The 13121-nt window shown below is 43.8% G+C and overlaps 1 protein-coding gene across 1 annotated transcript in view; it reads left to right on the top strand.

Moving 5' to 3' along the window:
- The first annotated feature begins 8869 nt into the window (after nt 1-8869).
- The window catches only part of slc1a9 (solute carrier family 1 member 9), an 89042-nt gene continuing 84790 nt past the window's right edge, over nt 8870-13121 (top strand). Inside the window, exon 1 of the mRNA XM_052491433.1 lies at nt 8870-9107. Within this exon, the coding sequence (XP_052347393.1) occupies nt 8987-9107 (121 nt within the window). The 5' untranslated portion in view covers nt 8870-8986. The remainder of the gene's footprint in view (nt 9108-13121) is intronic.

Here is a 13121-nt window from a genome sequence, read left to right as displayed (position 1 = left end):
GTTTTTTGAAAGGGGTAAAGGACAGAGGGGGAAAGAAAGCACAGAAGAAACAACAGGACGAGGAACATCTGTGAGAGGGATATCGAATGCCAAGTTTTCTCAATACAAAATGTATAGCGCCAAACAGCCTAAGGGCTGGTTATTAGGGATAAAGAAAAACAGTATTATAGATTTAATATATTAATTTAAGCAATGATTTACCTTTACCTCAGCCTTCCTTTCCCTGGGAAATCCTGAGGCTAAACTGGGTTAAGGTTCATAACTAGTCAGTCAGCTAGGCCTACTGTCTAATACATATAACACATCATAACATACCTATAAGTAGTGTACCTAATCACAATTTGAAGTAATTAGATGAGGTGGGACATGTTGGGTGCGGATGAGTATGAGTCAGGTTAACTAGTGCATATAACACATAACCTACCTGTAAATAGTGTACCTAATCAGAATTTGAGGTGTTTGGATGACTTTGGACAGCTATCTTCTGATTGTTTGAAGATAGTTGACATATACCAGACCGCATGTCTTGTATAATAGGCTACTGTGTAGGTCTTTAGGCCAACGTTTGAGGTTTGGCCGACTCGACAACAAACTGGTGAAGATGAAACCATGGCTGAGAGCTGAGACCTAGGCTACTGTGAAGACAGTGGAGTTATGACAGACAGTGCATCTAGATGGGTCTTCGCGCCAGCTGATTATGTAGCCTATGTTCTTTTAACCTTGGAGAACAGCGCGTCCACTGAGTCAGTCCACCTTGAAGTTTGTTGTTGAAAAGGAAACCATAAATTGGTAGATGAGCAGAGGAAGGCTTTACCTTTTCCCTGTGTCTGCATCTCTCAGACACTCTCTTTCTTTCTTTACCAAGGTAGTGGTTTCCATCTCACTAAAACCTTTTTCCATGAATGTTTAAAAAGATGAAAGGATAAGGAAAAGAATGGAGACAAAAGAGAGGAGGCTTGTGTTACAACCCTGGCCCTGTGAGACTGCTCATGAAAGACTTTTGGGATGGGAGAGATGGGGACAGAAAGGGAGACAGAGAAAGAGGGGGAGAATGAAAAGAACTTTTCAAACTCCAACTGCTAAACGGGTCAGTTGTGTATAGTGGAACGAGCTAAAATGCAGAACTCACTCAAAGATGGGGGTACTTACCACTGTCAATACAGTCAGACCTAAAGGGATGTTGATAGATAGCACTCTGTGACTGACTGCTACTGTTTTCCCCTCAACACACACATGCGCACAGCCGCACACACTCCATCAAATACACTCAGTCTCTCTCACACATACAGGAGCAGCCCTAAAATAAGATTTGGATGTTATTACCTCTTCATATCCTCACCCTCTTTGCTGTTCTTCGCCGGTGTCTCCCTCATGGCATTCCTCCCTCTCAGCATTTAGTGTCAGTCATTGGCAGTCCTTGGAACCCTCCCACCATTCTCTCTGTTTTTTTGTCTGAACTTGTTCTGTGCACACTTAGATATTTCTGCCTGAGGTTACATCAGTGAGAGAGGGAGAGCGAGAGAGAGTTAGCAAGGTATTGACAGAGATGACGAGTCAAACAAAGACGGTGAGAGTAAGGTCAACACACACAAATGTAGGGACAAAAGTTATTTCTCTCTCTCTCTCTCTCTCTCTCTCTCTCTCTCTCTCTCTCTCTCTCTCTCTCTCTCTCTCTCTCTCTCTCTCTCTCTCTCTCTCTCTCTCTCTCTCTCTCTCTCTCTCTCTCTCTCTCTCTCTCAGAAGCACATCAATAGGCACAGATATAGATTCTTCTTCTTTTTTTACACCCTTTCACCTGGAGCATTTTTCTGTCACATGAAACACACATCACATTATCCAAACATTCTCTGCTAATAGATGTAGAGACCGTGCTGCTTAAATACATGCCACATTTTAAAATGCACACACAGACACATGAAATGTCATAAATAAATAAATGACTGGTGATCCATTGGTCTTTCATTCATCTCGTGTACATGTGTCACGTTCTGACCTTCCTTTTTATGTCTTTATTTTAGTTGGTCAGGGCGTGAGTTGGGGTGGGCATTCTATGTTGTTTTTCTATGTTTTGTTCTGTTATATTTGTGTTTGGCCTAGTATGGTTCTCAATCAAAGGCAGGTGTCAGTCGTTGTCTCTGATTGGGAGCCATATTTAGGTAGCCTGTTTTCTATTGTGTTTTGTGGGTGGTTGTATCCTGTGTTAGTGTTTTCACCATACGGGAGGGACTGTTTCGGTTGTTTGTTTGTACTTTTGTTATTTTGTTCAGTTGATTTATTAAATATATCATTATGGACACTTACCACGCTGCACATTGGTCTGATCCTTGCTACTCCTCCTCTGAAGAAGAGGAATTCCGTTACAACATGTAGCTAATTGGCATCAATAATTAACAAACAAACAAAACAATGCAATCATGTTATTGCAATTTGCACCAATCCAATAACCTCCAAAAACAGAAACATTTTAAACTGGAAATGCACCAACATCATCTGATACACGTTCCCACACCCCTAGACTGTGTCTATCTAATTCCAAATAAACCCTAATGTTTCAGATTCAACAGTCTATCTTTCTCTTCCTCACACAAAATGTTATCAAACATGGATTTATTACTATGGCAATGAATATCCCATCAATTTTACCTCAGCCAAATATCAGTGTAATTGTGGCAATTATTGCAAATAGCCGAGCTGTCAGGGTGGAGGTTACACAGTCTGCTTGCCCCCCACCAGAGACCAGGGGCATGAAGGCAGACGCATCAGACTTAACTTCAATTATTGAACTCACCCTTTCCCCCAGGCTGTGTCAATCTTTCATTAACTCTCATTCCTTCTCCCCCTACTCTCTCTAACCCGCCCACTATATTGTAATGTCTCTCTGCCTCTCTCTTTCCATGTCTCTCTCGCTTCATATCATGTCTCTCTCCCCTTTCACTTTGTCCACTTTATCTCCTCACATCTCACTATTCCCCCTTTCTCCTTCATTCACATTCTCTCCTCAACTCTCGCTCTCTTACTACATCTAAACTCTCTCTTCATGAACCTCACCATCCCCCGTTCCTCCTCTTTTTCAGACTTGGGTACGGAGAGCGGCCACATGTGTTTCCAATTTCAGGCGTAATGCTCCACTCACCGCAATCTGACCCAATTAGCCTGCGACTCCTGGAAACGCCCCAGTCACCCTCACTGTGTGGCACGGAGGTAAAGGGTCGGCTCACTGAGGGGATGGGGGGATACTATCTCATGATGAATGTGTGACTGGCTCTGTCTGGGTGGAGGTAGGGAGGAGAGAGGGGGGAGCATCTCACCTCGCCCCCCAGCAGTAAGTGAGCTCTGCTACACAGACGTCTGACCATAATGCAGACATATCTGAGGAATAATCACTCAAGCCTGAAATTGAATTTCACAGGAAAGGGAGGGTCAGAGAGGCTGTGTGATGGGGTTCCAAAGCAGACCAGACATAGCCTACACACTAACACACCAGTGGTGGTCGGTGCCGTTTAACATTCGAGAGGACGACTTCTTTTTTTTTAAAGAGCATGGCCTTATTTCTATTACAGAATATTGAATGACTGTCTGTCATTCATATTCCATCCACCCAGTTCAGTGTAACAGTGATAGGTTTAGGCTACTGCATGATACTGAAATTTGCCCTATACCCATCATGAGGTTGCTACAACCTAGCCTACAAATGAACGTTTATAACAGGTGCACAGGTCAAGAGACATATTGGAGTAATCAAGGTGACAGACAGTGACACATTCAACACCGCCTTGCACACTTTAGCTGATCTAGGGTGTAGTCATTAGTCCAAACGATTTTCAAAACGTTACGTTTTGCAACTAAAACTAGAGTTTCTATTGGACAAATTCAGGTAGGTCCATCACCGTTTTGTTGCGTTTGCTTCCGTTTAAGAAATGTTTTGCAACAGAATTGGCGGAATTAATACACCCCTGATCACACAGTTCACTTTCATAGCAACCATACAAACAGCATCATCACATCTACGTGCTCTCCTCCGCTCACATTTTCCCTTCCCTTGTAGACAAAACCTCTCCAAGTCAAACCTTCATACCATAATCACTGCACACAACATACAAAGTTGTCACCATATTAGCTAATGTCATAGTCAACATAGCTACAATCAATCCAATCCATGTGTACAATCATGCAGTAGTGTACAGCAATCAGTTTAGCAGTTACACCAGCGGCTTACCTTGAATTGAAAGTGTTGGATAGCCTTAGCCAGCTAGCTACATTAATATAGTTCCTCTATGTATACAACAAAATACAACAACATTTCTCTCCCTCTCTTTGTCTCTGCTCTTTCTCCTTCATTTTTGAATAAATTAATTTGTTCAAAACTGTTCAACTCTATAGTCTTTCTCCTCTTTGAGTCAACTACTCATCACATTTTATGCACTGCAGTGCTATTGTTAACTGTATCTTATGCGATCTTTCTCTGATCCTTTGTTTGGATGGACAACATATCAGTTCATGCTGCAAGAGCTCTGATAGGTTGGATGATGTCCTCCGGAAGTAGTCATGATTACTGTGTAAGTCTATGGAAGGGGGTGAAAAGGCTACCGCAGACCTTCAATGCAAAACAGTGTTTTTAATCAGTTATTTGGTAACATTTAGTATAGTTTTATCTAAAAAAGGATCACTTTCTTAATGTTTCACTATTTTCATTTTTATGAAATTCACAGTCCTCCGCTTTCTCCTCCGAGGGGCCGCCACTGAAACACACACACACACACACACACACACACACACACACACACACACACACACACACACACACACACACACACACACACACACACACACACACACACACACACACACACACACACACACACACACACTCATTAAAACATTTATACACATACTCACTCATAAAAACATTTAACACAGCTACAGGAACACACAGAAAGTCTATATCCTGTATGTGATATTCACCTTTGGGAGAAAGTGTGGGAGAGCGAGAGAGCTAGGGGAATTTTAAAAAATCTGAGGAGTTGGATGTAAGGAATGTCTTAATTATGGGAACAGAGGACTAACTTCAGTTTAATCCTTAATGAGAAACAGGTTTGAATGGGAGAGAAACTAGAGCTGAGGGGAGAGGGGGCTCTGCATTACATTCATTATCTGGCAACCCACGCTACAGATGTAGGATCTTAATTTGAGACAGTTTGCCACAGCAGGAAAATAATCCTGCAGGAACAGGACATGGGAAATATTATGTGGATTATTATTAATGTACATTTTGTAGGGGTTAATATACACTGCTCAAAAAAATAAAAGAAACACTAAAATAACACATCCTAGATCTGAATGAATGAAATATTCTTATTAAATACTTTTTTCTTTACATAGTTGAATGTGCTGACAACAAAATCACACAAAAATCATCAAAGGAAATCAAATATATCAACCCATGGATTTGGAGTCACACTCTAAATTAAAGTGGAAAAGGGGTCTGAGGATCTCATCTCGGTACCTAATGGCAGCCAGGCTACCTCTGGCGAGCACATGGAGGGCTGTGCTGCCCCCCAAAGAAATGCCACCCACCCCACACCATGACTGACCCACCAGTCATGCTGGAGGATGTTGCAGGCAGCAGAATGTTCTCCACGGCGTCTCCAGACTCTGTCACGTCTGTCACATGTGCTCAGTGTGAATCTGCTTTCATCTGTGAAGAGCACAGGGCGCCAGTGGCGAATTTGCCAATCTTGGTGTTCTCTGGCAAATGCCAAACGGTGTTGGGCTGTAAGCACAACCCCCACCTGTGGACGTCGGGCCTTCATACCACCCTCATGGAGTCTGTATCTGACCGTTTGAGCAGACACATGCACATTTGTGGCCTGCTGGAGGTCATTTTGCAGGGCTCTGGCAGTGCTCCTCCTGCTCCTCCTTGCACAAAGGCGGAGGTAGCGGTCCTGCTGCTGGGTTGTTGCCCTCCTACGGCCTCCTCCACATCTCCTGATGTACTGGCCTGTCTCCTGGTAGTGCCTCCATGCTCTGGACACTACGCTGACAGACACAGCAAACCTTCTTGCCACAGCTCGCATTGATGTTCCATCCTGGATGAGCTGCGCTACCTGAGCCACTTGTGTGGGTTGTAGACTCCGTCTCATGCTACCACTAGAGTGAAAGCACCACCAGCATTAAAACGTGACCAAAACATCAGCCAGGAAGCATAGGGAACTGAGAAGTGGTCTGTGGTCACCACCTGCAGAACCACTCCTTTATTGGGGGTGTCTTGCTAATTGCCTATAATTTCCACCTGTTGTCTATTCCATTTGCACAACAGCATGTGAAATGTGTTGTCAATCAGTGTTACTTCCTGAGTGGACAGTTTGATTTCACAGAAGTGTGATTGACTTGGAGTTACATTGTGTTGTATAAGTGCTCCCTTTATTTTTTTGAGCAGAGTATTTTTCGCAAGTCAAAATCAAGTGTGAAATTTCTAAGTGGAAATTACAAACTTCAGAAGTCTTTTTAAACCTCAAATACACTACAAGTTGTCCTGCAACAGGGTGATCAAATTAAGATCCTATATCTGTATATACTGTAGTTGACAGTTGATTCTCACTCATAACGGTATCAATGCAAAATATGATGTCTCTTCATGTTTGTACCTCGATTCTATCTCTCCCTTATGCATCTCCACTTCTCCGTTATGCATACATCTCCGGCCTTTTCTCTCCATCCCCTTATCCATCTGTCTTTTCTCCCTCTCTTTTTCTGCCAGAGGAACATTGTTACACATTGTAAACTTTACTCACCGAACGACACCCGGCAGTATAGGGTTTCACAGGCAGACTTTGTATGTGAACCGCTCTGGCAATTAGTAGAGGATAGACTTACAGCGTACCCACTGCACAAAGGAAGGACAGGCCCAATTCCACAAACCTCTGTCCCTGTTCTGTTCCTCTGCCCCTTTCCATCTGTCAGTCCAACAGGACAGGGTTTGTGTGTGTGTGTGTGTGTGTGTGTGTGTGTGTGTGTGTGTGTGTGTGTGTGTGTGTGTGTGTGTGTGTGTGTGTGTGTGTGTGTGTGTGTGTGTGTGTGTGTGTGTGTGTGTGTGTGTGTGTGTGTGTGTGTGTGTGTGTGTGTGTGTGTGTGTGTGTGTGTGTATGTGTGTATGTATGTATGAATGTCTGTGTGTGTGTGTGTGTGTGCGTGTGTGTCTGTGTAGACGGTTCATGTGTGCGTGTGTTTGTGTGTGTTGTAGGAGGTTTGTGCGTGTATCTTTGCATGTGGCAGAGGATTTGTGTGTCCCTGTGTCAGAAGGTGTGTCAGCCATGTGACATTGCATGTACGTGTGTATGCATACAGAGCAGAGGTCAGGGGTTTCTGTGTTGTGCTTACTTACATCACCCTGTCATTATCCTTATCCCTTGTACCTTGTTACACTGTCATTGTCACGGACTTGTTATTATGTCACACAAGACAGAATGTAGCACACACTGCTTTAATAACGCTGACATAGTGCTTGGTTGACATAGTGCCTGGATGACATAGTGCTTGGATGACATAGTGCCTGGATGACATAGTGCTTGGTTGACGTAGTGCTTGGTTGACGTAGTGCTTGGCTGACGTAGTGCTTGGTTGACGTAGTGCTTGGTTGACGTAGTGCTTGGTTGACGTAGTGCTTAGTTGACATAGTGCTTGGTTGACATAGTGCTTGGTTGACATAGTGCTTGGTTGACGTTAGTGCTTGGAAGACATAGTGCTTGGTTGACATAGTGCTTGGTTGACATAGTGCTTGGATGACATAGTGCTTGGATGACATAGTGCTTGGAGGATGTAGTGCTTGGTTGACGTAGTGCTTGGTTGACGTAGTGCTTGGTTGACATAGTGCTTGGTTGACATAGTGCTTGCTTGATGTAGTGCTTGGTTGACGTAGTGCTTGGTTGACATAGTGCTTGGTTGACATAGTGCTTGGTTGACATAGTGCTTGGTCTGTTCAGTAACACTACTGACATCATGGCTATTTCACTTTAATTGCATAGTAATATCTTTGAGTGATTTTTTAAATAACACAATAGGGACTGTTCCTTATTCCATTTCTGTAATAAAATGCTAGTACGCAATTACATAACTGTTGCAGTATCATTAATTTCAGCATTATTATAGATATTATTGTACATCTGATGCTCAAATGCAAATCTCACTTCTATTCATGATTGGAGTATGGGGTGACTGATCCTGATCTGTGGTTAAGGGCAACTTCTATGTTCTACATACCTACTAGTCGAAGGTAGAATCAATGTTTCCCTGCCCTTTATCGCCCCCAAGTGGAAGGGTGGAGGTACACCTGGATGCATCAGAAGTCAAGCGTTAGCCATTGATTGACATGACTAATGAGTATGAGGTAACTCTGCATCTTAATAATCTCTCCTTCCTCCAGAAGTGTGCACTTGTTCACGTCCCTTCATGGATTTATAAGGAAATGACTGGTATATGGAAAATCCCTCTAGCGTGCCTACTCCAATACATTACTTTTAAATTTGTTGGGAGTAGTGATCAAGTGCACACTTCAGGTGGAAGGAGAGAATATTGGGACGAAACCTCACTCCCACTCTCTTTCAACTGTCTCTTACTGCTAGCTCATTTCTCTCTCTAAATCTCTCTCTCACTTTGTCTCCCTCCCTCCACAGCCTACTCTCACTCTCTATGGTAATGATTATAGTGACAAACATTTATTTGTGTATTATCAGCCCAAAGTTCTTTCCAAATGAGCATGTAAAGGAACCAAAACAAGGGAAAGCTAGTGACTGTAATACAGCTGATCAGGAGCTAGTAGTCTATCACTAGACGCTGACCTTGAGGAACAACTCAACTTAGGAATTCTGCGAGGGAGTAGAAAAGAAGCATAAAGAGAACTAGAAATAGAGAAAGTGAGGGAGAGAGAGTAAGGAGCAAGCGAGGGGACTCAGAGATCCAGGCTGTTTTATTAATCTGCTCATTTTCTCAGATGACGCAAGGACTGGGATTTAGCCTATTCTTTGTCTCTCTCTACCACTCCATCCTTTCCTCCCTTCATTGTGTCTCTCCCGATGCCTTGCTCTGGTTGGATGGGAGACGACACACAGCAGGTAGGACTGACTTTACCTCCCTTCTCTTCGTTCCTTCTATCCCTTAACCTATCCTCCCTCTGATCTTTCTCATCTTCTGAGTGATGTTCTGGACATTTCTTTCATGTTCGTCTCAAATCCTCCCCCACCCATGTGCATAGGATTCACCAGGAATGTAGTTGTACTACCATTGTCAGTGCTATTTTTCATTCACTGAATTGCTATAAATTTGGAGTCCAGGTGCTCATGTCACTTTCGCTCTGTTTCTCTCAGTCAGAATGTGCTGCACATTGACTGTCTTCATATCCTGGTACTGCTACCAGTTTGTCTATGGTGATGTGTGTATATAGGTGTAGGTGTGTGTATATAGGTGTAGGTGTGTGTATATAGGTGTAGGTGTGTGTGTACATCGTTCATCTTCATTCGATTTTATGGAATGTTCTGTACCATAATTTTTTTCCACTGGAGTGTAGTTAGTGGTAATGGTTCGATGGTAATGTTTTGATATTAACAGTGCTATGGAACCTCAGAAACTGCTGACTATATGACTATTTTACATTCCAATGAAGTGCTTTCCCAGCTGTTGAGTGAGAACAAGAGAGAACCAAGACCGAGTTTGCGTTTGGAGGAAGAAAATTGAGAATATTCAAAGGATCTTTTTGGCAGAAGGAGAGGATGGATAAACTGTTCTGGGGGATTGGGAAGAACTAGAACTAGGTTCTGCTGGAGGAATTGCATTCCAATGACAGATCGAAAGGAAAGAGGAAAGAGAGAGTATGAGGGAGGATTTATAAATAGCAGAGCTTTAGAAGGGTGAAGAGAGCAGATGTGATAGACAGTCTGTGCTTAATGAGTTCAAACAACAGATTAATACAGTCAGATTACAGTCCGAGAGAGAGGAATGCTGCCACACACACACACACACACACACACACACACACACACACAGAGAGATGCACGCACACACACTGATGAACAGTCTATGAAAAATAAACAAGCCCCCTATTTCTTCTCTCTGTCATGGTCTATTGACTCCAGAGTTTGTCACTGAGGTTAAAGTGGAGTTTTTCTACTGATCGACAACCAAATCTGATTAATGTTGAGCCTGAGACAGAGAGTTGATACACTACATACAAACCCACTACATCCATTTTCTCTATATGGTCTGAATATGCCCTTAGTACGTGTGTGTGGGCATATGTGCATATGCTGAATAAGTGAACTCCTTGAACCTAGAATTCAAATTTCTGAGGTGAGATTATGTGTGATGCCTGCCTGCATGCATGCCTGTGTGCGCATGTGTGTGTGCTGCACACACTATTCAGTGTATGTGTGTATTTTTTAAATTGTATTTATTTTGTATTACTGCACTGTTAGAGCTAGAAACACAAGCACACTTTATTTGTCACATGCGCCGAATACAACAAGTGTAGACCTTCCCATGAAATGCTTACTTACAAGTCGTTAACCAACAGTGCTGTTCAGGAAGAGTTAAGAAAATATTTCCCAAATAAACTAAAGTAAAAAATAATAAAAAGTAACACAATAACATAACAATAATGAGGCTATATACAAGGGGAACCGGTACAGAGTCAGTGTGCGGGGGTACAGGTTTGTCGAGGTCATTTGTACATGTAGGTAGGGGTGAACTGACTATGCATAGATAATGAACAGCGAGTAGCATCAGAGTACAAAACAAATGGAGGCGTGGGGGTCAATGCAATAGTCCGGTGGCCCTCTGATTAATTGTTCAGCAGTCTTATGGCTTGGGGGTAGAAGCTGTTAAGAGGGGGGTCAATGTAATAGTCCGGTGGCCATTTGATAAAATGTTCAGCAGTCTTATGGCTTGGGGGTAGAAGCTGTTAATGAGCCTTTTGGACCTAGACTTGAAGCTCCAGTATCGCTTGCAGTGCAGTAGCAGAGAAAACAGTCTATGACTTGGGTGACTGGAGTCTTTGACAATTTTATGGTCTTTCCTCTGACACCGCCAATTATATAGGTCATGGATTGCAGGAAGCTTGGTTCCAGCGATGTACTGGGCCGTACGCACTACCCTCTGTAGCGCCTTACAATCAGATGCCGAGCAGTTGCCATACCAGGCGGTGATGCAACCAGTGCTCTCGATGGTGCAGCTGTATAACTTTTTGAGGATCTGGGGACCCATGCTAAATCTTTTCCTTCTCCTGAGGAGGAAAAGGTTTTGTCGTGCCCTCTTCACAACTGTCTTGGTGTGATCGGACCATGATCGATCGTTGGTGATGTGGACACTAAGGAACTTGAAACTCTCGACCTGCTCCACTACAACCCCGTTGATGTTAATGGGGGCCTGTTCGGCCTGCCTTTTCCTGTAGTCCACGATCAGCTCATTTGTCTTGCTCACATTGATGGAGAGGTTGTTGTCCTGGCACCACACTGCCAGGTCTCATTGTTGTCGGTGATCAGGCCTACCACTGTTGTGTCGTCAGCAAACTTAATGATGGTGTTGGAGTCGTGTTTGGCCACGCAGTCATGGGTGAACAGGGAGTACAGGAGGAGACTAAGTACACACCCCTGGGGGGGCCCAGTGTTGAGGATCAGCATGGCAGATGTGTTGTTGCCTACCCTTACCTCCTAGGGGCAGCCCGTCAGGAAGTCCAGGATCCAGTTGCAGAGGGAGGTGTTTAGTCCCAGGGCCTTAGCTTATTGATGAGCTTCATGGGCTCTATGGTGTTGAACGATGAGTTGTAGTCAATGAACAGCGTTCTCACATAGGTGTTCCTTTTGTCCAGGTGAGAAAGGACAGTGTGGAGTGTGATTGAGATTGCGTCATCTTTGTATCTGTTGGGGCGGTATGCGAATTGGAGTTGGTCTAGGGTTTCTGGGAGGATGCTGTTGATGTGAGCCATGACCAGCCTTTCAATGCATTTCATGGCTACAGACATGAGTGCTATGGGTGGTAATCATTTTGACAGGTTACCTTCGCTTCCTTGGGCACAGGGACTATGGTGGTCTGCTTGAAACATGTAGGTATAACAGACTCAGTCAGGGAGAGGTTGAAAATGTCAGTGAAGACACTTGCCAGTTGGTCAACTCATGCTCGGAGTACACGTTCTGGTAATCCATCTGACCCCGCGGCTTTGTGAATGTTGACCTGTTAAAGGTCTTGCTCACATCGGCTACCAAGAGCGTTATCACACAGTCGAGCATAAAAGGCATTTAGCTCATCTGGTAGGCTCACGTCTGGGTTTCCCTTTCTAGTTCGTAATAGTTTTCAAGCCCTGCCACATCCAACGAACATCAGAGCCAGTGTAGTAGGATTCAATCTTAATCCTGTATTGATCCTTGCGATAACATCTGCAAATCTGTGTATGCGACCAATAAACATTGATTTTATGTTTCTATATGGACTTAACCTATACATATCAGTGCAGTGTTGTAGTAGTGTCCAGTTGAAAGTTTCATGACCCCTCCCTTGTTCTCTCTGGAAGACGAGGATATGGAGGACGGGGATATGGGATTATATCTCTTTCCCTGCAAAAAGAGAGAAACCAGGCTATGAGGGGTGGCCAATCCTCTTCTGGCTGTGCCGGGTGGAGATTATAACAGAACATGGCCAAGATGTTCAAATGTTCATAAATGACCAGCATGGTCCAATAATAATAAGGCAGAACAGTTGAAACTGGAGCAGCAGCACGGCCAGGTGGACTGGGGACAGCAAGGAGTCATCATGCCAGGTAGTCCTGAGGCATGGTCCAAGGGCTCAGGTCCTCCGAGAGAGAGAAAGAAAGAGAGAAAAAGAGAATTAGAGAGAGCATACTTAAATTCACACAGGACACTGGATAAGACAGGAGAATTACTCCAGATATAACAAACTGACCCTAGCTCCCCGACACATAAACTACTGCAGCATAAATACTGGAGGCTGAGACAGGAGGGGTCAGGAGACACTGTGGGCCCATCCGATGATACCCCCGGACAGGGCCAAACAGGAAGGATATAACCCCACCCACTGCTAATGCGAGAGTAGCGAAATGCTTGTGCTTCTAGTTCCGACAA

This window comes from Oncorhynchus keta, chromosome 32 (assembly GCF_023373465.1).
Source record: "Oncorhynchus keta strain PuntledgeMale-10-30-2019 chromosome 32, Oket_V2, whole genome shotgun sequence".
Classification (NCBI taxonomy): domain Eukaryota; kingdom Metazoa; phylum Chordata; class Actinopteri; order Salmoniformes; family Salmonidae; genus Oncorhynchus; species Oncorhynchus keta.
This window is presented reverse-complemented; position numbering and strand designations above follow the sequence as displayed.